At 53.4% G+C, this 26957-nt stretch overlaps 1 protein-coding gene across 2 annotated transcripts; it reads left to right on the top strand.

The window, feature by feature from the left end:
- The first annotated feature begins 232 nt into the window (after window positions 1–232).
- Pcdh1 (protocadherin 1) lies at window positions 233–26687 on the top strand. Of its 2 annotated transcripts, XM_042692062.1 has the most exons (6): window positions 233–391; window positions 8593–9455; window positions 12876–15071; window positions 20228–20447; window positions 21400–21438; window positions 22644–22726. In XM_042692062.1, exons 1-5 carry the CDS (start codon window positions 352–354, stop codon window positions 21423–21425), a joined length of 3345 nt encoding a protein of 1114 aa, XP_042547996.1. In that variant the 5' UTR covers window positions 233–351; the 3' UTR covers window positions 21426–21438; window positions 22644–22726. The 2 variants fall into 2 exon arrangements, with proteins under 2 accessions (XP_042547996.1, XP_042547995.1); XM_042692061.1 differs by lacking the exon at window positions 21400–21438 and having other exon boundaries at window positions 22644–26687.
- Window positions 26688–26957: the final 270 nt, after the last annotated feature.

The following is a 26957-nucleotide window of genomic DNA, read 5'->3' as shown; positions in this document are numbered from 1 at the left end:
GGAGCGGTGCTGAGGGTCCCCTCCCAGCGGGACCGGAGCGGTCCCGAGCTCCACCTCCCGGCCGGAGGGGGGGCGGGGAGGCGGGCGGGAGGCGGGCGGGCGGGCCTGGAGGGAGGGGGAGGGAGGGGGCGGGCCGGGCTGTGCGCTCCGCTCGCTGCTGGCTCCGCCACCGCCGCCGCCGCCGCCGCCGCCACCGCTACTGCCGCCTCACACACTCGGGGAGCGGGAGCGCGGCGCGGACGCGAAGCCGCCGGGCTGCTGCGCCCAGAGCCAGCCGGAGCCGGAGCCCGAACCGCAGCGCCAGCCCCAGCCGTGTCGAGCCGCAGCCCGGGCCGGGGCCGGCGGCGGCTCATGGACAGCAGGGCCGGCGGCCGGTGCTGCCCCGAGGCGGGTAAGGATCCGGCGGCAGTGGTTCGGGAGCCCGGAGCCGCTATGGCCGGCGGGAGCTGAGGGAGGGGCGCTCAGTGGATCGAGGCCGCGGGGGCCCGGCCGGTGTCCAGCGCTCCGGGGCTGAGGTTGGGGGGTGCTGGGCCACCGAGTGGGGGTTGCGGCCGAGGCATCGTGGCCTCCAAGATTCACGGCAGGGAACCGGGAGAAGGAGGGGAGGTGCTGCGGAGTCAGACCCCTGCCTGGCACTGGCACCCAGGGCGCGCTTGGAGCGGCGAGGATGGGAAGACTCCAGGAGCGCGCGGAATGGAGATGGTTTGGGGGAAGTGCGCGGCCCTCGGGGTTGGCGTGGAGTCTCCTCGGGGACGAAGCCAGCCAGGAGCATTATCCACAACACATGCACACACACACACACACACACACACACACACACACACTTGTTGGGCGACGAGCTCGGCTCACTCAGGCGCGTCCAGCTCACCGCGGGCACCTGGAGGGCCATACCACCGACATACACATGCGTACGTACATCCGTACATACATGAACACAGACCTACCTCCCGCACACCAGCGCCCACTGGGGCTCCGTCACCAGCTTAGAATCTGCTCCAGCATCTGCACGATCAGCAGGGACACACAACCCGTGGCCATCGAGAGCACAACACAATCAGGTGTGACACTGGGCAACTTAAACAACCCCGTGCCCTTTTGGATGAGTGTGACAGCTACAGTTAGACGCACGAACCCTCAAGACCTAGACTCCCCCCCCCCTACACATGTTCCTTTAAGGAACACACCCTAATATACTGTTACCCATTCCCTGGCCAGTACACAGGTACACAGCACAGGTCTCCTTGGCTCCACTAGGCTGCACACACATACACACACACACACAACCCAGTGTCTCAGCACACGCCTTGATGGCACACACCCTAACACAGTAGGACGCACCTACCACAGCGCCTCCTGGTCACAGCAACCCGCCGCTTCACGCTTCTTAAACACGGGTTGCCACACACCTTACACCGACCGTGTCACTTTACACCCTGCCGCGGCGCGTGCACACCAACACACTCGGCCCCTCTCCCTGGGAGGAGAGATTGGGCTGGGAGTAGCCCGCGGGGGCCTCCTGGCTAGCCCCGAAGAGCCCAGTCTCCGTAATTGGGACATTGTTATGGTAAATATGGGCACAGCGGGAACCCGAGGGCCGGACCGACCGGCTTCCTGCGGGCACCTCCCCCACCTCCACTCCAAGGCCGGACCAGCCGTGTGTTCCCGGAACTAGCCGGACCTGGCAGGCCGCGCCGAACTGCCTGCCTGGGGCTCCGGAGCCTGAGGTACAACCCTGGGGCGGTGTTTGCGACCCCCCCTCCCCTTTCAGGCCATCCAACTGAATTACAGGAGCCACCTGGGTATCTGTACACCTGGATCCAGCACACCTGGGCACCACCTCCCCCTCCGCCAGTCCCCCTTCAGGCCAGTCGTGTGAGTGGGCTAGGCCGTGGGCATAGAAGGGAGGTCGCAGCCAGTGCCGCAGCAAAATTTGTTGGCGAGATGGACTCGTACCCTTTCCTCACCCTGGCTACCCTCCGGTAGCTCCGATTTCTGGCCTCAGTTTCCCCAGTGGTGCTCGGCGATTATACCATCTGGCAGAAAGATTGGGGGCGAGGCCTATGCTGAGTGCGGGGCCGGTCCCCCTTCTCCCCCACTCCCGCTGAGAGAGGACGGGTTTCTTGGGAATGTCCCCGCCCGGCCAGGCTCTCTCGGCTTTGTGATTCCGGCGCCCGTTTCCTCCCCACCCCCTTCCCCGGCGCCCGCTGCGCCGCTCCGCGCCGGCGCCGGCTTGTGGAGGGGGGTGGGGATGGGGGGGGGGGGACCCTAGGCCGAGGCCAGCGATCGCTAGAGAGAGAGAGGGATTCTCCGCGGCGACCCCGGAGGCGAGGGACGCAAGTGGCCGGCTGGCCTAGGCGCGATCAGCGCCCTAGCGTAGCCTCGCCCTGGGCTGGGGAGGCCAGGCACCGCCAGGGTGGGGGTGGGGCTACTCGAACCCCGGGAGCGCCGCCGCCCCCCACCACATTGGGCATCCTCCGGGAGGAGCCGCACGCTCGGCGCGCTGGGTGTGTGCAGGAAGCGCCAGCTGACCGAGGCCGTGAGTTCCCGGGCTGCTCGTGCCGGCGAAGCCCGGGACTTCATATTGGAAGATGCCAGGCTCCTTCTAGTACCTGCTGTGGGTCAGTCCCTCGGAAGCTACCAGGAAAGGGGCAGCCCTGAAGGTGCCATTGGTCGAAGGGGTATGGGGGCAGGTACTACTTTTTTTGTTACAGGGGTCTGAGGGGATTGAGGTGTATAATCGACTATGACAGGTAGTGGAATCCAGGAGAGAAGCGCAAGGAGCAGCCCCCACCAGAGGCAGGCTGGTCGGGGAACAGGCCTGCGTTCTAGTCCAGCAACATTTACTTTTCCCTCTTTCTCCTCACACCCCCAATTCCCAACTCAGAAGGGACTTCAGCTGGAAAAGGGGCGTCTTGCTGGTCTGGCTTCTTCGTCGCAGAAGAGAAGCTTGCTGTGGTTACTTCAGCCCAGAGGTGGGCAAGAGTCAGTGAGCACTGCTGGAAAGAATTGGGTGCCTGATAACTAAGAGGGCGGCCCTTTAATGTAGGGGTGAAAGCTGTCAATATTATGAGCAAAGAGAGTTCAGTGCTTCAAACAGGGATTCTGTTTAACTTCTGTCAGGGTCTATGGTGAATGGTGAAGGTGCAGTAGTAAAATATATATCATTCATTTGCTTTCATAGACTTTGCCAGCTGCAGGGCATTGCTTCATATAGTCACCAAACTGGCAAGCACCTATTGTGTGCCCAATGCGGGGTTGGTTTATTTTCACATGTGTTCTTCACAATATAACGTTTTATTTAATCATTGGATTGTTTTTAATCCTCCCAAATAACTTCAAGGGGCAGAATTATTTCCATTTCATAATATAAAATAGGTTCAGAAAAGTGACTTCATGTGGGTAAGGTCACACACACACACATCTAGGAAATGGTGGAGCATAGGGTTCAAATCCAACAATCTGGCTCAAGAATGCAGGTGCCCAGAAGCTTGCAGAGGCTAATAGAGGGTTGTGAAAGATCTGGGAGAGGAACTGAGGGTTGCTCACTGTGGGAGGCCTCTGAACAGCTCCACCCCACGCAGCCCCACTTGCTTCCCAGGCTCTCAGATGGTCCCTTTGTCCCTTGGTATTTTCTGCCTGCAGCAGCAGTGGCTGTTGTATAATAGTCCTGGAGTGAGGATAGGGGCTCAGAGCTGACCTGGTCACTAGGGCAGTGATAGCTCTCATAGTACTCAGCAGGAAGTGAACCTTGGACCCCCAGTTGGTCTGGAATTGAAGATTCTGAGTGAACTCACCTGTCCTCATTTCTGCTTAGATGTTACACAGATGTGGTTTCCTTGAACTTCTTGGACTCTTGTTCTTAATGAATCTTCTGCTTCGGTCCTGAGAAAGATGGGTCACTTGCTTAGGTTCTATTTTCTCAGGGTCTGGGCACCCTTGCCCAGCAAGGCAGCAGGCCTTGACAGGGCTGATAAGGCCTTAATGGCTTCAAAGGCAGCCGCCTTAGCCTAATGACTCTCTGTACCAACTGCTGGGGACAAAGTTCAAAACTGGTGGGGGTAGAGATGATGAGGCCACTTATTGCCCTTCCTGGCCACATGACTCTAGCCACATGCTCTTCCTGGCCACATGACCCTGTGTGCCTCTAGGTGAGCTGCAACAGAGCTTGGATTCTGTCCTGGAACCCTAAACCCTCTTCTTTCCCGCCTGGAAGCCCATAACAAACATCATATTACAGGCTTGGGGATTTCTGTTGATTCACTTTTCCAATCCAACCTTTTCCCCAGATCCTAGGATTCCAAGAGGTACTCTATTTCTTACATCCTAGCTCTTTCTCATATTACTTCTGCTACCTAAGATGATTAATGTATTTTTGAATCTCAATTTGATCATCTGTAATATGGGAGAGAAGCTGTAATAATAAATATATCCCTTTTGGAGGGTTGGGAGGATTCAATGAGGTTTCATGCACGTTCCTTTAGCAATATGTTAGTAAAACCTTAGTGTTCACTGGGATAATGCTGGTGCTGAGTGATGTCCGTGGAAAAGATGATGATGATATGGTTTGCAGGACCTGAACTCTGGTAGTCCTAGTATAGGTCAACATTGTTCCCAGGCTTTCTGGGTCCTTTATATCACAGTTGCCTTGAGGTGTTCTCCAGATTCCACCTTCCAATCAAAATTCCTAAGGGTGGGGCCAGATAATCCTTAATATTGAAGGTGCTTCTAAGGCTTAAACCTTCCTCAACCGGTACCCCAACTCTAGACAACCCTCCCTTCAGCCCCGTTTTCCTCACTCTTTCTACTTCTCGGGAATCTCCCTCCCCCTACATCTTCCTAGCCTTGGATTTTACTCTGTAGTTCTTCATACTCAAACAGAATACTGTAATTCTTCCATGACTCCTGGCTGGAGGTAAGGGATTTCTTGAAGGGGCCAGGGCACTGGTTCAAAGTTCTGAAGTCTCAGATTGTGACCTTAGATGGGGAGAAAGCCCCAGGATAGCAGCTCCATCTATATCTCTTAGAATAGACACAAATCAGAGTTACCCTGACTATGCTAGGCTATGGACCCCTAAATCTGTAGCCAAATTTCTGAGTGAACTTTTTCTTGGAAAACTCTGCATAATATTCTAATAAGATTCTTAAAGAGGAATACAACCACAAAAAAGTTAACTATTCTTGGTCTGGAGATGGGGGCTAGAAGTGAGGGGCTTTGCTGGGGTTAGGGTAATCCCCACAGGCTTCCCATGTAGCCACTAGCCTGCTTATACTTACATAGAGAATCAGGGTGCCAGGGTGAGGGCAGAGGAGTAAAAGTACCCAGAAGGGAATGAAGTCCCTTGGGGATGTGGTTGGATTGGGTCTTAAAGATGAGCCCTGTGTCACATGCCGTGGCTCATGCCTATAATCCCAGCTACTCAGAAGGCTGAGAGTTGAGGATCTCAGTTCTAAACCAGCCCAGGCAGGGAAGTCAATCTATTTAACACACACACATGGGGCTGGGAAGGTGGCTCAGTGGTAGAGCACTTGCCTTGCATGCCTGAGGCCCTGGGTTCGATTCCTCAGCACCACATAAGCAAAAAGAAAAAAGCCGAAAGTGGCGCTGTGGCTCAAGTGGTAGAGCACTAACCTTGAGCTGAAGAGCTGAGGGACAGCGTCCAGGCCCAGAGTTCAGGCCCCATGACCGGACCCAAACACACACACACACACACACACACACACACACACACACACACACACACACCCCTGAAAAAAAGGACTGGAAGTGGAGCTGTGGTTCAAGTAGTAGAGCGACAGTGGCTAGGACCTGCAAATACACACAAAAGAATGAACCCTGTGCCAGGTCCATGCAGGTAGAGGGGGAGGTAATTGTAAGGTGGATCTATGTAAGGCACCAGATAAAGAGATTAAGGTTGCAGCTGAGAATAAACACATATACTAATCTGATAAGGGCTTCACACGTATTGAGGAGGGACCTGTACTTGAGGAAGGCTCCCAAGAGGAAGTGAAGCATTTGACTTGTGTAGAGAATCTGTACATTCATTGAGCATTTTCTGAGGTCTATTCTGTGCCCTAAGTGGAGAAGGCTTACATTTTACCCCAGGAACGTCCCTGATATTTATTTGACATTATTGGTATTTGAACTCAAGGCATTGGCTTGCCAGGCAGGGGCTCTACTGTTGTACTATCTCTAGCCCTGTGCTAAGCATTTGTTGAGTGCTGACATTTTTTTAGGTATTTAACCTGCAAACCCACTAGGATATGGGTAACTGTATTTGACAGAGAAGGAAACTGAGGTACTAAATCATTTGTTCTAAGTTAGATGGCCTGGGATTGGGCAGCTGGGGTTTGCCTCAGGCTGTCTAGTGCCATAGCCCAGGTCCTTCATGCTTTTGCCTTAGGAATGTCAAATGGGTACACAGAGGCAACTCAACAGAATTTACACAACCATTGAGCTAAAATTGTTGTCATGGCAGACTGGGCCTGTCTTTACTGCTGGAAGCCTAAGTTACTAGGCATCTACTCCTGGTACCTAGGCTAGAGTCTGACACATTACAAGAGTTTAGTTTAAAAAAAAAAAAAAAAGTTTAGTTAAAGTCATACATGAGCACCTATTCCTTCTGTGTGTCCAGCTTTGCCAAACTGCACTTATGGAGGTAAGAAGTTGAATGAATATAAAGAGTTGTGTCCCTTCCTTCAGGATGTTTAGGATTTGTGTACAGATGGAGGACATTGGAATAGGTGTACAACACCAATTGAATAAATAACAGGGCAGGTGTAATCCCAGGCCACCCAGTGATTCATTGCCTTAAGATTGGAAAAGACAATAAGGGGCTGTGAGTTAGAAGGAGAGGTTACTGTGAGAAGGAATCATGGGGTGGCTGCAACGTGCCTTCTGTGGGATGGGTGTGGTAGTGGCAGGCCTGGGGTGGAAATTCTGGGAGTGAGAAAAGTAGGAGCCTGAACCCTCCAAAGAAAATGCTGGGTTAGAGATTTTGGATTTGAACAGAAGAAGGGACAGTTAAGCCTGGATAGATAGCTGTCAGGTCTGGCTTAAGTAGACAGCCACAAAGTCTGGGGGTGGGGGTGTTGGGGCATTGGGTGATAGAATAGGGTTATTGTAGTGGAGGCGCAGTTGTGGTTGGCTGGGCATTTATAACTAGCTAGAAGGATCTGGAGGAGGGCAAGGAGAGACAGGTGTGAGATAGGACAGGACCGGTTAGGGAGGGGGAGTAGGAGTATACCGTAGGACCTAAATGTAGAGGATAAAGGTCAAATAGAAGCTAGAAAGGGTGTGGCGGTGCATGTAGAAGGTTGAAAGTTCAAAACCAGACTGAGCTCCATAGCAAGACTCTGTCTCAAAAAAATCAAGGGTTAGAGATCTAGCTCAGTGGTAGACAGCTTGCCTGCTAAGTGTATGTAGGACCCTAGATTCCATCCCCAGCCCTGGAAAATAACCAAGAAAACCCTACCCCCCCCAAAAAAAAAAAAACCAACCAGAAGCCAGATGATCATCTGTATAGTCCACATAGTGTGTGAGTGGAGATGGAGGAGGAACCTGGGGAAGGCTGGTGGTGTCATCACAGCTTTGTCCCAGTTAGACCTGCTGGGCTCCCAATTTCTAAGGACAGGCCAGGGCAGCTCCCAATAGCAATTTGAGGGCCAGTCAGTCCTGACCACAGTCCTGACCCCACTCTTGACCTCAGCTCTCTTCTTTTATGCATTTTGCTCATAGCAATAAGCAGAGGAGAAGAGCCCTAGGAACAATCCTTGAGCACAGTGTGCATGTTTGTGGGAAGGGAGTTGGAGAAAACCGCCTCAGTGCTAGCTGTTTTTACAAGCTTTAATTGGTGTCCGATCCAAGCTACCTTGGTTGTTATCCATTTCAGGCTGTTCTTAGAGGTGGAGGACATTGGTCCTATGGGTGATTATTATCAGAAAAGGTGGATTTGAGATACCCTATCTCATACATGTACATTGATGTGACATTGTAAAAAGAAAGAGAAATGAGAGACTATTGCTCTCTCATTCCAGTGTGGTCAGTAATGACCACAGGGTCTGGGGTGTCTAGGGGGCATACTTTTCTCCTACAGATGTTGGGGGAGACGCTTCAAATAGAGGTGTCCAAGGCCTAACCCTTTTACTTCTCTCTCTCTCTCTCTCCCTATCTCAGTATCAGGGTAATTACCATGGGTGACTAAGGCAGGATGCTGATGAGAAGGAGGTGTTGTGCAAAGCACAGAGCTGAGAACAGGGAGGGAAAGAAAAGGAGGGAGGGAGGGAGAGAGGGAGGGCTGGTACCCAAAGAACGTCAGGTGGATAGGGCGTTCCATGGGCAGGAACTGCTCTAGACCTGCCGGGCCTCTTACCAGCTCCTCCAGCTGGGCCAGACACAGCTGCTACACCCACTGAGGGTGAGACTTGGGGTTCTGGGTTCTGGAATCAGGTTTCTGAGGTGGTATTGACTTTTCTTATGGGGAAATAGTGTATAGGTGGGAAAAGGGGAGGAGGGGTGGCTCTGGGTAGTCCTCAGTGTCTCAGGGTCAACTTCCTCTTCCTAGCTGATGGAATCTGTTTTGCTTTTTCTTATAGTTCTCCTGATTCTGGAGCCTGCCAGGATGGGGCCCCTGAGGCCCAACTCGGGCCCTGGGGGGCAACAGTTGTTGCTGCCCCTCTTGCTGCTGGCATTGCTACTCCTGTCAGCTCCATCTGCAGGCCATGCCACTCGGGTGGTGTACAAGGTGCCAGAGGAACAGCCACCTAACACTCTCATTGGAAGCCTCGCAGCTGACTATGGCTTTCCAGATGTGGGCCATCTGTACAAACTAGAGGTAGGTGCTCCATACCTTCGAGTTGATGGCAAGACGGGTGACATCTTCACCACAGAGACCTCCATTGACCGTGAGGGGCTTCGTGAATGCCAGAACCAGCTCCCTGGTGAACCCTGCATCCTGGAATTTGAGGTGTCTATCACAGACCTTGTGCAGAATGGCAGCCCCCGGCTGCTGGAGGGCCAGATAGAGGTGCAAGACATCAACGATAACACTCCGAACTTCGCCTCACCTGTCATCACTCTGGCCATCCCTGAGAACACCAACATTGGCTCCCTCTTCCCCATCCCACTGGCTTCAGATCGTGATGCTGGCCCCAATGGTGTGGCTTCCTATGAGTTACAGGCTGGGCCTGAGGCCCAGGAGCTATTTGGGCTGCAGGTGGCTGAGGACCAGGAGGAGAAGCAGCCACAGCTCATTGTGATGGGGAACCTGGATCGTGAGCGTTGGGACTCCTACGATCTCACCATCAAGGTGCAGGATGGAGGCAGCCCCCCACGTGCCAGCAGTGCCCTGCTGCGTGTCACTGTGCTTGATACCAACGACAACGCTCCCAAGTTCGAGCGGCCCTCCTATGAGGCTGAGCTGTCTGAGAATAGCCCCATCGGCCACTCGGTCATCCAGGTAAGAGGCCCCTCTGTGTAAATTATCAAAGGACCCACCTTTAGAAATAGGAACCCTAGCTGGATGCCAGTGGCTCACACCTGTAATCCTAGCTACTCTGGAGGCTGAGATCTGAGGATTGTCGTTAGAAGCCAGCCCAGGCAGAAAAGTCCCCCGAGACTCTTTATCCCCAACAAACTACTAAAAAAAAAAAAAGCCAGAAAAATGGTGTTGTGGCTCAAAAAAAAAGGAAAGAAAGAAAGAGGAGTCTTCTTGAGTCTGGTGAGAGTTCTCTCCTTCCCCTAGGATAGGCCTTCCCACCAACCTCCTTTCCCCCACTAGGACTGGTGATATTATCTTCCTCTGTTAAGCTTCTTAGGTGACAGTGATAACATTGGAATAATACCCCCTCTTAATTGCTCCCCACCACCACCACAGGCAGACTCCAGTTAGGGAATGCTCTTGACAGAAATTCCCCCCAGTTTCAAAAAGACCTTCTTTTCAGACCTGGGGAACTGAGACGGAATAGATCACCTTTGATCCTGTTGACTCTCTCCTGAGATGGTGGAATTTTTCCTAAGCAAGGCAAGGTTCCCTTTAGCCACATTATATTTTCTTGAAGCTGGGGCCATAGCCTTGCTCCTCAACAAAATCAGATGAGATCATTTAGCCAAGGGGATCCTCAGAGTTCTGACAAGCCACACGGGGCTGTTTTTATACCTGCCTCTTCCCCTGGGCATGAGACACTCATGGGGGAAGAAAGGGTCAGTCAGTAAGCTTTGTGGAAGTTCTCAACACCCCTCTCCATGGGAACTGCCTAAGGGGCTGGGTGGCTTGATGGGGGTAGGGCCTGGGAGGGAGTAAAGAAAGCGTCCCCACAGACAGGTGGGTGTATCTCCCACTGTCATCTCTGCCTGGCCTCCTGCCAGCCCCAGCTCCTTTCTCCTTCCCCATGGGCTGAAGCTGTGGTGGGAGGGAGCTAGGAGGGCTTAGCTGCCCTGGATACCGTTACCTATCCTGGAAGACCCTTTGCCCTAAGTCCTGGAGCTGAATTGGGTGGGTGGGAGTTTCTACCTTGTTAGGCTAAATAGCAGACTGGAATCTGGAAATGTGGCTGAGAAAGAAAAGGAAGACAGTCAAGATAGCAAATAATAATAGTCTCGGTCCTGGACACTGTTCTAAACACACTATGTATATCATTTAATCCTTGAAGTATAAGTAAGCATTATACCCATCTTACTGATGAGAAGCTGAGCCCCTAGGAATTAAGAAACTTGTATAAGATCACAGTTGATATCAGTCTGACTCCACAACCTATGTGTGGAATGGCTTTACCTCCTCCCAGGAAGATATACAGGAAAGCAGGTCAGAGAATGGACTGAGGCTTAAAGGCATGAGAAAGGAATATGAGAATAGAGGCAGAGTCAGAATTGAACAGAGATGTGAGACAGACAGAAGACAAGAGTCATAGACAGAGATAAAGACATATGACAAGAGGCAGATAAGAATCTGAGTACCAGGTCCAGAGACAGGAAATGGTAGGAGCATAACCATATGTCTGGTTTAACAAATAGGCTTGGGTCAGGACTTGGAGAAGCTGTTAGTATTTAGCCCTCACAGATGTGAGTGAACACCATGGTAGCTCAGGAGTCTCATCTAGAAAAAGCCCTAGATGGTATAATTGGAGTTTCCTTCCTAAGGGGAAGAACAGAAGACTAGCACTGAGTTAGGGGCCTACTAAGTGCAGACCCCACAGTGTTAACTGTGTTGGCTGATTTTCCAAAGACGGGGATGGATGGATGACAGACATACAAAAAAAAACAAAGGGGCATTTTGCATGTGCCAGACAATGTTAGGAATTTTTATGTAATATCCATTTAGTCCTTACTGCAGTTCTGTGGAAATTTATTTTATTAATCCTCATTTTATATGTTTGTAGACTGAGACTTGAGGAGGTTAAATAATTAGCTCAAGGTCACATTCGAATTTGAACAGTGGTTCAGCTGAGATTTGAACCCAAGACTTTTTTTTTTGGTCATGGGACTTGAACTTGGGGCCTGGATGCTGTCCCTGAGCTCTTTTTGCTCCCCACAGATTCTGCCAAGTTTGTCTGTCTCCCACCTTCACCCCTACCCATTCTACCATCACATTCTGTCTGGTTATGAACTAATTGTAGTCTTTGTCTTCCTGACCAGTGGTCCCTCATGGCCATTCCCACCTGGTTCCTGTTGCTCCATTACTATCCATGTTTGTATAGACTTGGGCCCAGTAAGCGTCGGCTGGCGTGGGAGGGCGTGCCCACTGCAAAGGGACAGACAGTTCATTGTTTGATGCTGGGAGCCCAGCCTGCTGCCAGCAAGCTCTGTGGCCAACACCAACCCCTCCCTCCTGGCCGCAGGCTCAGGCCGGATTCCTGACTCTGGTGTCTTGCCAGCGCCTGCCAGCAGTCAAGGAGCTTCTGAAACAGGTTTCCCCGGTTTGACAGAGCAGTGGCTGGGTGGAAAAACAGTGGCTAGAACAGTGGCTGAGCCAGGCCTGATGGGTTTCTTCTGACCCACATCCCTACCTGGCTGCTTTCAATAGAAAAACCCTTACCTGTGGCCTCCAGGTGGGCACAGGAGTCTTCACTCATGCATGCAAATACTTATACACAAACATGCATCTTCTCACAGCTATCTGTCACAGCCTGCACAGTCAGACGTGATGCGTGCCTGCACACATGGTATGTTTATAAGTGCATGCATGCACACTTCCCTATTAATGCACCATTTCGTCTCTTCAGAAGGTTGGGGGATGACTTAATTTCATGAAAGGGTTTCCATGGTGGGTTATTTGATCTTTATGTCCATATTTGGGAGGACCAGTTAAAAAATGAGGAGTAGAGCTGGATGCCAGTAACCTACACCTGTAATCCTAGCTACCCTGGGAGATCTGAGGATCACGGTTCAAAGCCAGCCCAGGCAGGAAAGTTTATGCAACTCTGACTTCCAATTAACCACCAAAAAGCTGGAAGTTGAGCTGTGGCTCAAATGGTAGAGCAGTAGCCTTGAACAAAAAAAGAAAAAGATCAGGGATAGCATCTAGGCCCTGAGTTCAAGCCCCCGTGACTGACAAAAAAATAAATAAAGAAAGAAAGAAAGAAGAAATAAATGACGAGTGGAGTTTAATTCTTCCCTGTCCTGTCTCTAGTAGTGGCCTGTGGGACTGAGAAGGACTTATAGGTTGCATCTGGGCTCTTCAGGAAAATAGGTCAGTAAAGTCTGCCAGAGTGTCAGGACTGGGGAAAGGGCATTACATGTGTTGATTTGGAAAGGGCACTAGGTTAGATGCATTGTGTTTGCCCTGCTCACCGGAAAGAACACTGGCAGTACAAGTGTTTGTCATTTGCCATCCTGGGCCTAAACATTGCTGTTTTCCTTGTGCTTTGCTCCTACTCTATAGGTGAAGGCCAATGACTCAGACCAAGGTGCCAATGCAGAAATTGACTACACGTTCCACCAGGCGCCTGAAGTTGTGAGGCGTCTCCTGAGACTAGACAGAAACACTGGACTCATCACTGTTCAGGGTCCTGTGGACCGTGAAGACCTTAGTACCCTGCGCTTCTCAGTGCTTGCCAAGGACCGAGGCGCCAACCCCAAGAGTGCTCGGGCCCAGGTGGTAGTGACTGTGAAAGACATGAATGACAATGCCCCCACCATTGAGATCCGAGGCATAGGGCTGGTGACCCATCAAGATGGTATGGCTAACATCTCAGAGGACGTGGCAGAGGAGACAGCTGTGGCTCTGGTGCAGGTATCTGATCGAGATGAGGGAGAGAACGCAGCTGTCACCTGTGTGGTAGCAGGTGATGTGCCTTTCCAGCTCCGGCAGGCCAGTGAGACGGGCAGTGACAGCAAGAAGAAGTACTTCCTGCAGACTACTACCCCACTGGACTATGAGAAGGTCAGAGACTACACCATTGAGATTGTGGCTGTGGACTCTGGTAACCCCCCACTCTCCAGCACCAATTCCCTTAAGGTGCAGGTAGTCGATGTCAATGACAATGCTCCTGTCTTCACCCAGAGTGTGACTGAAGTTGCTTTCCCAGAAAACAACAAGCCTGGTGAAGTGGTGGCCGAGGTCACTGCCAGTGATGCTGACTCGGGTTCTAATGCAGAGCTGGTTTACTCTCTGGAGCCTGAGCCGGCTGCCCAGGGTCTGTTTACCATTTCACCTGAGAATGGAGAGATCAGGGTGAAGACATCCCTTGATCGAGAACAGAGAGACAGCTATGAGCTAAAGGTGGTAGCAGCTGACCGGGGCAGCCCCAGTCTCCAGGGCACAGCCACTGTCCTTGTCAATGTGCTGGACTGCAATGACAATGACCCCAAATTTATGCTGAGTGGCTACAATTTCTCAGTGATGGAGAACATGCCGGCACTGAGTCCAGTGGGCATGGTGACTGTCATTGACGGGGACAAGGGGGAAAATGCTCGTGTACAGCTCTCAGTGGAACAGGACAATGGTGACTTTGTGATCCAGAATGGCACAGGCACTATCTTGTCCAGCCTGAGCTTTGATCGAGAGCAACAGAGCACCTACACCTTCCAGCTGAAGGCAGTGGATGGTGGTGTTCCACCTCGCTCAGCTTACGTTGGAGTCACCATCAATGTGCTCGATGAGAATGACAACGCCCCCTTTATCACGGCCCCCTCCAACACTTCTCACCGGCTGCTGACCCCACAGACCCGTCTTGGTGAGACAGTCAGCCAAGTGACAGCTGAGGACATGGACTCTGGTGTCAATGCTGAGCTAACGTACAGCATCGCTGGCGGCAACCCTTATGGACTCTTCCAGATTGGGCCACACTCAGGTGCCATCACCCTAGAGAAAGAGATTGAGCGGCGCCACCATGGGCTACACCGTCTTGTGGTGAAGGTCAGTGACCGAGGCAAGCCCCCACGCTATGGCACAGCTCTGGTTCACCTTTATGTCAATGAGACCCTAGCCAACCGCACACTATTGGAGACCCTACTTGGCCATAGCATGGACACGCCACTGGATATTGACATTGCTGGAGATCCAGAGTATGAGCGCTCCAAGCAGCGTGGCAACATCCTCTTTGGTGTCGTGGCAGGTGTTGTGGCTGTGGCTTTGCTCATCGCCTTGGCAGTGCTTGTGCGCTACTGCCGGCAGCGGGAGGCCAAGAGTGGCTACCAGGCTGGTAAGAAGGAAACCAAGGACCTGTATGCCCCCAAGCCCAGTGGCAAAGCCTCAAAAGGAAACAAAAGCAAAGGCAAGAAGAGCAAGTCCCCAAAGCCTGTGAAACCAGTGGAGGATGAAGATGAAGCTGGGCTGCAGAAGTCTCTCAAGTTCAACCTGATGAGCGATGCCCCAGGGGACAGTCCTCGCATCCACCTACCCCTCAACTACCCACCAGGCAGCCCTGACCTGGGCCGCCACTATCGTTCTAACTCCCCACTGCCTTCCATCCAGCTGCAGCCCCAGTCACCCTCGGCCTCCAAGAAGCACCAGGTGGTGCAGGACCTGCCGCCTGCAAACACATTTGTGGGCACTGGGGACACCACATCCACAGGCTCTGAGCAGTACTCCGACTACAGCTACCGTACCAACCCCCCCAAATACCCCAGCAAGCAGGTAGGCCAGCCCTTTCGGCTTAGCACACCACAGCCCCCGCCCCATCCTTACCACGGTGCCATCTGGACCGAGGTGTGGGAATGATGGAGCAGTTGTAGCATGCCTGCCTCACCAGATCACATGGGGGCCAACCAGAGTTAGCAGTGGGAGGTGGGACCACTGATCGGGGGTTGTGGAAGCCTTGGCAAGAAGAACGCTGCTGCCTAGCGCAGGCATGAGGGGTTAGGCTGAGTGGAAACTGAGGGAGGGTGTTCTGTGTTCTCCTCCCTGTCCCCTCCCCATTAGGGAGAGGCCTGTGATTTTCAGATTTGGCATGCTAGACAAGCTACAGTTTTTGTGGGTTGGAAGTTGAAGGTCAGGTGAGCAGAAAGGTTTAAAGCTAGAGTCGAGGAGAGCAAGGAATGTGGAAACAGGTTTAATCTAAACCTGGGTCTCTGTCTGAGACCAGCCATAGGTGCTTCTCTGGAGGGAAACAGGCAACCTGAGGTCCTGGTGGGCAGCTGGGTTGGGAATCTGCTGGGGGAGTGATAACCTCTCCACTTTGTGCCTTCTGTGTGTACTGTGTATTAACCTCTTACTCACGCCCAGGCTCCTGGGGCTGGGCCCCCAACTGCCCCCCAATCCCAGCCTTATCACGTGTCCCTGATAATAAAGTTCTCTATTTTTGGAGTTTTGGTTTCTTATTTTTCTGGAACTGAGAGAAGAAGTGAGAGAGACTGGAAGCAGCCCTTTGTCCTCACCTAAAGACCTCAGTTTCCCTATGCCTAATCTTTACCCTTAGACCCCTTAGACTCCCCCACCCCACTCTAGTCCCAGCCTATTTTAGCCAACTATTTTCCTCTTCACCCCCACACCCATTTCCCATGTTTGAGGAAAGTGCCTTCCAGACCAGGAGGCATCTGTAGCAAATTCTCATTCCATGTTCATGAGACCTTCTCCCTAGGAATGACCAAGAAAGAGCTGATAGAGATGCACTCAATCTTCCTGTTTCCAAAGTTCAAGACTTTTATTGTTCCAGCCTGTCCATGGAGTCGCCTCTGACAGGCCTCACACCAGGGCACCCCTGTGTGGTGACAATCAGCCTGCCTGCTGGCCTCAGGTGAAGCCAGAAAGCCTGCTGATTACACCAGCCACCTTCCCTCAGGGCAAGATCTTCCCCTAAGTCCCTTTCCCAGCTCTTCACGGAAACAATATTCAACAGCCAGCAATTAATGAGCCCTGCCCTTTATCTCCCCACCATGATCACTACCCTGGGCTGCAGGAAGGAGAGCCCAGAGAGACATGAGACTTCCTGCACTTTTCAGTGACCTGCTCTGCACCCCCCACTCTTGAGTTCTTTCTGAGAGGTTGAGAATTCTTGGTCTGCCTCTTACACATGAGGCCACCTTTCTTCCCTTGCTTAAGCTCCTTTTTCTAGCCATCTTGGGCTGCTGGTTCTCACTCTCTCTCTCTCCGTCTCTCACTTCTTGCTCTCCTGGGTCTGCCTTGTCTCTGGTTGTGCCTAGGGGAGGCTAAAGTGTGGGTGAGGGGCCTCAGATCTTGTGGGAGTCTCAGAGGCCAGAGGCAACTCATCTCCATGGTGACTGAAGAGGCTTGAGACACTCCCAGGAGGTGGATTTCATCCACAAACTCCCCAGTGCCCTGATGTACCCCCAATGTGAAAACTCCCAGGATCTTGGAGGAGTAGGACATGGGTAAGTGAGATTTAGTTACATCTCATTTTTTTCTGGATAAATCAGGTATCAGTAGAGTGACCTCCAGCAACTCCCAATGACTCATTCTTCCATTTGTATCTGTACATCCTTTTCTTCTTGCTTCCATTCCATTCTTCTTGGGCTCCTGCACCTCTCCCCAACCTCCCAACTCACAGGATCTGAAAGACTGTTCCTTACTTCAGTCCAATCCAACCCTAACACACCATGGAGCTGCACCAACATTTGGTTATAATCAACCACTCCACCTGTTGTCATCAGAATATAGAAGTCAAGTTCCTACCATGTGCTCAACATATTAGACTGATGAAAAAAAATGGTCACACTTGTCCAAAACACAAGTGAAAACAAACCCCAACTATCAAGTGAGAACTGCCATTGTAAAGCTTTCCCCAAATAATCTCATGACTACTTTTATAGTTATTCTATTTCTTGAGGTCATGCTAAGTGCAAGGTACCATGCTAAGTACTTCCTGTGAATTGTTGCTTCAGTGCTTATAACTCTGTGCTGTAGATCATTTGACTACTCATTTGATATAAGTGAAACCTTAATGATGGAGCCAGGATTTAAACACAAAGCACCAGGAAATCAGATTTCCAGACTCTGCCATTATCTACTATGCTATTTTAAAAATGCATGATTAAGTTTGGGTACTAGGAGAATCACTATCACGTTGGCCGATTAAAGGTTCTGCACAGCCCTGTAATAAAGGGGAACCTGTAAACTTGTATAATTCTTGACTTTCCCAAGAATTCCTTTCTTTGAGTGGCCTGAAAATTTGCACAGGACATGGAAATGGTCTTCTGCTAGGAGGAGAATGTGAGCTGAAAACCAGTTTGTCAGTGATGAGCAAGATTTGGCAGTAAATAGCCTCAAGTCACCAAGTGAGCAGACTCCTGAGGCAGGAGTGGGCCTTGGTGTGCTGGGGACAGGCAGAAAGGTATTCTGCATGAAGCGGCGGGTGTAGGAGCAGCTGTGATTGGAAGAACTTAGCTTGTACAGGACAAGGATGCTTTGCTGGAAGTTCCTCAACAGGAAATGGAAGGCCTTGTAAGCTCGGGAGTTTCCTAGATGAACTGAGTTTAAAGTTCACTGGAATGTAGGGTGGAGTTACAAGGGGGTAGAGATTCAAGTACAATATTGAGCCTCTAAGATTTAGACTAAGAGTGGCAGTGGGTATGATAGGTAGATGGATATGACTGAACTTAGCCAGAAGGGGCCATCTGGACACAGCATAGGAAGACGAAGAATGATGGAGGATCTCCCAGGTAGACATCAGCCATGTGAATGTGGGTGATGGGCTAGTGATGAGATCATAGCCTGTGAATAGCTGATTAAGGAAAATACAGTTCAGTTTCAGACAGGTTCAATGTGAAGAATCCGCAAGGGCAGCCAGTTAAAAACATTCTGCAAGGGCCCAGAACTTTGGGACAAGGATGAGAGACATTTTGAATCTGAACTTTTAAGATGTGATAGTCACAGAATTACAGGGAACTGTAAGTGTTAAGTGTAACCCAACCCTCTATTTCATAGAAAAGAATCAGGAATAGAGCCCTTGGGACTTGCCTGGGAGAGAGGACTGGTAAATGCCCTGTGTTACCAGGCTTGGATCTGAAGGGAAGGAGGGCTGCTGGCCAGAGTTGAAAGAAAACTGGGAAAAGCACCATCAGCCTTGCTGCCCTGTGCCTCTTAGAGTTCTCCTGGAGCCTGTTTGCCTCAACACCAAATGAACGCTGTATTATAACTCCCAGCCCCAAATGTGCAGGTCTGGGGATCTTGTCTCCGATCACCCAGGTCCTTCAGTTTGGGATCACAGCATGGGTCCTTGAAGATGGGAGGGAGCTCTGGGGCCTTCCTACCAGCTCCAGAACTCCTTGCCCTGACAGCTGCCTCACTCCAGCTGTCTGCAGTAGGATGGAGATTGGGGGCAGGAGGATCGGGAGGATGTGTCTACAAACTTGGCACCATGTCCCTGGCCATCTTCATAACCTGTTATGGACGCTTATAGAGAAAAGAAAAAGTACAAATGTCTTAAAGGATTAGAAGAGCCTGGAGACTTACCAGCAGGGCCTGGGCGTTGCTGCTCTCCCCTTGGCCTTCAGGGACCCTGCATCTGTACCCTCTACAATTCCTAATTTCTGGTTGGCAGGAAAACCAGTGGCAGTCCCAGGTGGATGTTTGGGTGGCTGGCTGACTGTGCCAAGTGCCAAGCTGAGGTTGCCAGGTTCTGGGGCTGATCATTAACCTGTGGCAAGCGAACAGTGCTGCTGGCTGGGATCAGCCTGTCACTACTCTACCCTTCCAACCCCCAACACTGAGTCTAAGCTCCAAGGCTGGCTCCATCAAGCCAGCAGCCCCTCAGAGAAGCTCCTTGCCATCTCCTGATGGGAGTCTCCATTGAAGATAACCTTCCCAGTCCTTGATAGGTGCTATGCCCTCCCCGAGTGGGGCTCCTCATAGGGATCTGCCCCCTGCAGTCCCTTTCCTGACCTGGAACATTGGTGAGTTTCTACTTCTGCCCCCTACCTCTCATGCCCTGGCTTGTGATCAGGCTCTTTCTCTTACTTCCCTTTGCCCTGTTCTACTCCCAGGCCTCTTTGGATGGGAGTGAAATGGGGCTGCAGAGACAGGGTGGGAAGGGGCCTCAGCCGAGAGTCCTGAGGCTGCCTCCAATTGCACACCAGGGATGAGGAACAGGCTGAGAGACAGGTTGGCACCTCATGTGGATGGAGGCGATGTGAAGTTACAGATCAGTGAGACAGGTGAGCAGCTAGCGTATGGAAAGGTGTGCGGGGATGCTAGGGGACTACTGTTCTGGTGTTCTGGTGAGAGCTGTTTGGGAGGTAGACATCTACTGCTTATAGAAATAGAGCTATTTAGAAGTTGGAGGCTGTGCTAGTGTTTAGAGGCCATGCTAGCCTTTAGGAGTGGGCTAGCATTGTGCTCTTCTGCTGTTGGGCTCTACTCTAAAGGTTGTTCTGAAACTGAAGGGCAGCTATGGCCACGTTGGGAAGCTGAAGCTAGAAGCGCTGTGCTATAACAAGTGGCCATGCTGAATGAGGGTTATCGTGGGAGCCTGGGGGCTGTGATATAACATGGGGGCATGTGCTGTGTTGGGACTTTCAGTGTGTGGACTTCGCTATCTTAGAATTAAGGGATGGCCCTCTATAGAGTCTGTGCTTTCTGGGACCTGTGCTGTGCTAGGGGGCAAGGCCTCTTCTTGGCTGCTGCTGAAGCCTGGGAGGGCCTTGCTGAGGCTGGGATCTGGTGTGGTACTGGGCCTCATGAAGCATGCTGGCCAGCCCGCAGTGACACTCTCTCTCTCTCTCTCTCTCTCTCTCTCTCTCTCTCTCTCTCTCTCCCCCTCCCACCCTCTCTTCTCCACCCTACCCCCTTGCTGTCTCTCTCTCTCTTTCTTTCTCTCTCTCTCTCTCCCCCCACAGTTACCTCACCGCCGTGTCACCTTCTCAGCCACCAGCCAGGCCCAGGAGCTGCAAGACCCATCCCAGCACAGTTACTATGACAGTGGTCTGGAGGAGTCTGAGACACCATCCAGCAAGTCATCCTCAGGGCCCCGACTTGGTCCCCTGGCCCTACCTGAGGATCACTATGAACGCACTACCCCCGATGGCAGCATAGGCGAGATGGAGCACCCGGAGAACGGTGAGGAATGTCAGCATGGTGAGGTACTCTGGGAATGAATAGAAGTCCAGGAATGGTGACAAGACCTTAAAAATATCCTCCATCTATGAGTTCTTATGTGTTCAATAGTAACCACCATGCTGTGCTCCCAGGTAATTGGATTACTCCTCACAACCACTCTCTTATCTGAAAAGCATTTCATGCCCACTTTACTCTGGAAGAAACTGAGGCTCAGAGAGGTTAAATCACTTTCCCAAAATCACACATCTAGGAAGTGACAGACCTGGGAGGGATTCACACCGAAATCTCTCTGACTCCAGAGCCCTAGCACACGATATTACCTAACACTGCCTTCCTAGCAACAGGGACCTTAGAATGGAGGCCAGGAGGCTCAGGTGATGGTAAGGAAACTTTGGAAAGTAGATGGTGGTCCCCAAAGAGGGTGGAAGGGCCTTGTGAAGAGAGAGTGGCCCCTGATGCTATGGGGAGCTCAGAGAATGATGTGATGACCCTTGGGAGAGACTAGGAGAAGGTCTGACTGAAGAAGAGTTGGGGGAGGTGTGAGAGAGGTTTGGAGGGAGATGGTCAGAGCAGAGGTAAGTGTGAGAATGGATGGTGAGGCGTGCTGTCAGAATGAGCCTGTGCTGCGCATGTGTGTGCGTGGAGTACGGGCCTGAAGATGGCCTTGGAGTCTAAATAGGCCAGCCTTTGGGTTGGAAAGGTTGTCTAGCTTGGAGCTGTCCTTGGGTCTCATTCTGTCTCTCTTTGCGAAGTAGAGCTGTCCTTGGGTCTCATACTGTCTCTCTATGCGAAGTTTCCCTCCCCTCGACAGATGAAAAGCTCCACTCTTCCACCCTTCAGTCACAGGGTCCTGTGTAATCTCCCAGGCCCTAGGCTCAGAATGCCCTCTGTCCCCTCCCTGCCCCTCCATGCCTGATCTCATGCCCATCTCGTCCTTTTTGTGCCCGCGCAGAGCCGGCTGGCCGGAGCAGGCCCTGAGGCGGAGTGCCAGGTATGTGGGAGCTGCTCTGGGGTCTGGGGTCTGTGGGACTCTGCCCAGCACCCAGCCCCGCCCACCCAGTGCTCCGTGCCACACTGGGTCCCCCAATCCTGCCTTGAGCTAAAGAGCCTTGGCATTCTGAGGGTTAATGACAGAGCTGCCCCTCCTCACCTTGCACTGGCAGGAGGCCAACCCACGGTGGGTGGTGCCAGGGGAGCCCCTGCCCGAGGTGGTGCTGATCAGTCCTGTCCCTGAGGAGGGGGTCACTGCCTGGTGCTGTCCCTGAGTGAGGGCGGGACAGGGACAGCTGTGACAGGAAGTGCTCATGGCCCAGCCGTTCCCATAGAGATCTCCGCTGCCCAGCAACCACACCGGCTACTGCTGATGTCAGGCGGCCAACTCCTGTTCCCGTGGGTGTTCTGGGCAGGGAGCCGGGACAAGGCCAAGGGTGGTGGCTGGTGAGGGGCTGGAGTGAGGTGGGCAGGGGCTGCATGAGCGTGCTTGTGGGTGTGCGAGTGTGTGCTTGTGTATGAACACCCCACATAGATCTTTATCCCCTCCCTCTGGCTTTAAAGCAAGGCTTGGCTGTGTGAGGTGGGTGGGATCGCAGGACAGCTGGGAGCATGTAAGGCTTGAGATGGTTTTAGAAGGAAGATACCCATCTTTGTCTGAGAACAGAATTGTCCAGTGGAGTCAATTTGTGTGTCCATGCCTATCACTTAACTCTGTGTATATGTATGCATGAGAGAGAGAGAGAGAGAGAGAGAGAGAGAGAGAGAGAGAGAGAGAGAACACAACAGTTGTGTCCTTAATGAGGATGGGAAATTCCTCACTCAACCCTGTCTTAGGGCAGATTGCATGTTGAAGCCTGTCTGGAGACAGATGATGGAGTGTAGTGATGTTGTGTGTTTGTGGTGTTTGTGCACCTGTCTGAGGGCACATTTGGTAGGAGTGTGAGTAGAGCACTGGAAGAAAGGAGTTTATTTAAAGATGGTGTGTGTGTGTGTGTGTGTGTGTGGTGTAAATGTGTGCGGTGGGCAGGCAGGTGGGTAGTGGGAGGCTGTGTCTATTTGAGGTGCTGTGTGCCTGTGAACGCAGTGGCAGGAGTTGTGTCGCACCTCTGTTCTGAGGCAAGGCATGGATGCCAGTGGGAGGCCGTGGAGCAGAGCTGTTCAAAGCTACCCTGCCTGATGACTATCCTCCTTGCTGTTTGGCAGACCTGCGCCCTTTGCCTGATGTTGCCATGACGGGCACGTGTACCCGGGAGTGCAGTGAGTTTGGCCACTCTGACACATGCTGGATGCCTGGCCAGTCATCTCCCAGCCGCCGGACCAAGAGCAGCGCCCTCAAACTCTCCACCTTCGTGCCTTACCAGGACCGAGGAGGGCAGGAGCCTGCGGGCGCCGGCAGCCCGAGCCCCCCGGAAGACCGGAACACCAAAACGGCCCCCGTGCGCCTCCTGCCCTCCTACAGTGCCTTCTCCCACAGTAGCCATGACTCCTGCAAGGACTCGGCCACCTTGGAGGAAATCCCCCTGACCCAGACCTCGGACTTCCCACCCGCAGCCACACCGGCATCTGCCCAGACGGCCAAGCGCGAGATCTACCTGTGAGCTCCCTTTTGGCCGGCGGCCACCCCTCCCCAAGCCGCCGGCCAGCTCCCAGCTGGGCCCATTCCAGGGCCCCCACCCTCCAACCCCTCCAGCATGGACTACGTGGCCAGGGCCCCAAGTTGGGGGAATACTGGCCTCCTGCCCACGCTGGCCCCTCCCTCACGCAGGGTCCAGGTCCTCTCCTGCCATTCCACCTCCCAGCTCCCAGGAGCCCCTTCTTCCCCTTTATGGGGCTCCTCCCAGCTGATGCCCAAGAGGGCTTCTCTGCAATGACTGGGCTCCCCTCCATCGACTTCCAGGGAGCACCCCCTCACGTTGGGCAAATGGTGGAATTAAGGGTGAGCAGCACACTTCAACCGATGTTTCCCACATGGCCGACCAGGGTGGGGATAACAGGCCCCATTTCAGTCCTGAATGAACCAAGGCTGAACTGGGGAGCCCCTCTCCTTGGAAACTCCCAGAGGAAACTCTTGACCACCAGGGGAGCCCTGAAGGGCTTTTGTTACCAAAGGTGGGATGGGGATGGGGGTGAGAACACGATGGAGGCTTTGTCTTCCAGTACTGCTTCTGGGCTGGCCCGCCTGCCTGCCACATGCCCAAGCCTGGTCCCATCTAGGCACTCCCCTTCCCTTCTGGTCATGCAGTGTCTGTATATAAGGACCTTGGAATGATGTCCCCATTTCTGCCTGATTTGCAACTTTACTTGTTGATGTTGTGTTGTCTTGGGGGACCCCTCTGGGGGGGGGGAACCTGCCCTGTGTCCCCTACTCCCTGCCCCAGTGATGCTCCCACCCCAGGCCTCTATTGTTCCATGTTGTAAATACCCCTGGGGTTGTGGTGGGATGGGGGTGCAGGCCAGGGAAACAACGGGGGTGGGGGTGGGGGTGGGGGTAACATTTGCCTATCAGCAGAGCTGGGCTTTTATTTAATTTTTTTTTTAAGAATACAAATCTCTATTTTTTTGGAACTGTTGCGCTGTGCCCTGGGGTGGGGGGGATCTCCACTCAGGCTGGCCTCCCACACCCACATGAGCATCACAAGAAGGGCCCTGAAGCTGTGGGGGGCAGCTGGACAGGGGTGGGATGACTGTGCCTCTGGCCTGGTTGGGTGAGTTGGGAGCAGGAAGGTTTGCTCAGGGGGTGGCTGGTTGCTGCCTCCAATATGGAGGGCCTGCCCCCTGCCCCCTCTCTGCCCCCAGCCCCTGCCATGACTGACCCTTCAGCCTGTAAAACCACCATTGCCTTGATCTCAGGGGGTGGGAAGGGCTGCCTCAGGGCACCCTGGGCTCCAGGCCCCCTTCTTCCAGTTGGGCTTCCCTATGCCAAGGCCAGGGTCCCATGGGGGAGGGGGTGGGGAGATTGGGGGGCAGAGAAGCCCTGTCAGCCATGATGAGGTGAAGGTCTCTGCTTCACCTCAGGGGGCCAGGGTGTGAGGGGCGTCCTGAAGAGCCCCCATTTCCCACTGTGGCCATCTTAAAGCCTCAGCCCCTCTTCCTTCCAGAAACCCCCACTGCCTTGGCCCATACCTCTCCAGCTCTCCAGGGGCCCAGGCTGGGAGGCTGGAGACTCAGGGTATGGCCTTTGCTTGACTTAGTCTAAGCTGGGAGGGGGGGGGGGAAGGGATGGCCCAAGTGTGGGAGGATGGGTGCAGGCTGCTGGGTTCTCTGGTGCCTTTGGGAGCTGTGTGCTGGGGTCTTGACTCCTGTAACCCCAGAGACCCCACTCCCACCCCAGAAAAGCCAGGGGGCTGTAGACTTACCCTATTCTCTGACCCTTTACCCCTAATTTGGTTTGGGGTAACAGTGCTGGGAAGGAGAGCATCATGAGGCTGTTAGCTCCAGCATCCACAGTCCTTCTCTGGAGGGCAATGGGTAGAATGGGCTGGGGAGGCAGCAGCCAGGTCTAGGGGTTGGCCAAAGGCTCCTTTCCCTGGGGCAGGCCCAGAAGGTGGGCCAGTGGCTTGTTAAAGAGACAGCCTCTTACCCCTGCACAAACGGGGCAGGTGCAATAGCAGTGGAATTGGTAGAATGAGGTGCCCAGCTGGGGAGGCAGTGTCCTCTAGAGCTGTCCTGAGTCTCCGAGGTCAGGATTGGGACAAAAAGATTGTATGAGGCCCATTTGCTTGATGGAGAGGTTGGCCCAGGCAAGAGGCGTTCCTAGGGCCAGTGGACTCCCCTGGAAGCCTCTGATCACCTGGGTGCCCTGCCTTGGCCTTGGAGACTCTTAAGCACTGAGTGGAAGGGCAGAGGAGCATTTGCACAATGGAGAAGCCAGAAGGAAGGGGATAGTCCAGGTGGCTGGGAGGACTGAGAAGCACAGAGCAGAAGTCCTTCCACCAACCAAGGCAGAGACCCAGCCGGCCCCCTGGTTGGGGTCAGGGCACTGTGTCTGTCACCACCTGGGCACTCAAGAGGTGAAACCAAAGGTGGGCAGGGGATGGGTGACAGCACTGGGGACTACTCCTGTTGGTCCTAGGTCTGTGAAACCTCTCCCAATGCCTTGTGTCGTGTACAGTTTTATGTACCAATAGGCGACATTTGGCCAGAGGAGACCCCCTAAACCCAGCCTGACCCAGTCAGTGTCTTCCTAGAGGGGACCTACTTGGTCCCCATTCCCCTACTGCAGAGCATGTCTCTTGGTAGGGGGAGGGTATATGGGGACATAGTTCTCTCGTAGGGTCCTTGAAGCATCTCTTCACAAGGAGGGGGGTGTCTCTAGGCACCCCTGACCTGGGGGCTTCCTAGCCCCTATGCCTCCCTTTGGGAGTCCGTGGGGAACATGTTTTCCCACTGGGGACCATGGAAGCATGTCTCCCCCTCCCTACCCAGGCTCTTTGGGGAGCCTGTTTTCCTCCCAGGGTACCTGGGAGTACTTAAGACAAGTCAGTCTTGGGCCATCTCCCTTTCCAGGGAAGGGAGCAATCTCTGAAGTACCTGGGAAGGGATGCTTATAGCCCTCCCCCTTTCTCTCCTATGGGGGTGTCTCTGCTCGGCAGCACTTTGGATGGGGTTGGGCATCTCTGAGTTGTCTTCTCTCCAGGGGGCTCTGGGATACCTCTTCTCCTGAGGGCAGGGCCTCTGGAGCCATTTCTTCCCTGGATGCGGGCTGTCTCCGGGTGTTGGGAGGGCTTGTGTTGGCCATGAGAGTCTCTTAGGAGGCGTCTCCACTCGGGACTTCTCTGGGAGTGGGGATTGTATCTCGCCCATGGGGTTCCAGGGCGGGTGTGCCTGCCCATGGGGACGAGGAGACTGTGTCTCCTCGGGTTATCTGAGTGGGGAGGGGGGCCGTGTCTCTCTCGTGTGTCGGGGGGGGAGGGTTGGGGAGGGGGGGCTGGGTGCGTGGGGTGCCCATTTTTGGGGTCGTGTTTCTCTTGGTTCTCGCCACTTCCCACCGCCTCGCTCCTCCCGGGAAGGGCCCCCGCCCCGCCCCCACTCCATCCCCATCCCTGGCGCTGCGAGCACAATCCCGTTGATTTGTAATGATTTCTGTCTCTTTCTGTCTTTCTTTCCCTGACCTCCCCACCTCCCCGCCGCGAGCATGCGCAGGCACCGCCCCCACTCCCTCCGGTTCGGTTCGTTTCCGGTTTGTTTGCTGAGCTGTCAATGAAAGACCCTGTAATTATCCCCGAGCTTTACAATAAAAGTGTGAAAACCGGACCCCACTGCGCTTCTTCCAGGCCCCCGGGGCTGCGTCCCGTGCAGAACGGAGCTAAGTCCGGGGTGGAGGTCTTGGAGAGGAGGGACCGACCCGTACCGGGGTTCCTGGGCCCCTTTCGCGGAGCAGGGTGGTGAATGAGGACAGACCCCTAGTCTGCCCGCCTTAAAGTGAAGCCTGCACGGCCTGGCGGCCCCGCCCGCAGCGGGCACCCCGCGCGCACGGAATGCGGAGTAGGTCAACAGGGATGGAGGGGTCCCTGGGCC

This window comes from Dipodomys spectabilis, unplaced genomic scaffold, assembly GCF_019054845.1.
Source record: "Dipodomys spectabilis isolate Male_0828 unplaced genomic scaffold, ASM1905484v1 ptg000147l, whole genome shotgun sequence".
NCBI lineage: Eukaryota > Metazoa > Chordata > Mammalia > Rodentia > Heteromyidae > Dipodomys > Dipodomys spectabilis.
This window is presented reverse-complemented; position numbering and strand designations above follow the sequence as displayed.

Excerpts from the sequence above, each read along its gene's own strand:
- Pcdh1 (XM_042692061.1), top strand. The coding sequence starts at position 352 with ATGGACAGCAGGGCCGGCGGCCGGTGCTGCCCCGAGGCGG. Across the intron at positions 9,456-12,875 it reads TCGGCCACTCGGTCATCCAG|GTGAAGGCCAATGACTCAGA; the intron begins GTAAGAGGCCCC and ends CCTACTCTATAG. Across the intron at positions 15,072-20,227 it reads CCAAATACCCCAGCAAGCAG|TTACCTCACCGCCGTGTCAC; the intron begins GTAGGCCAGCCC and ends CTCCCCCCACAG.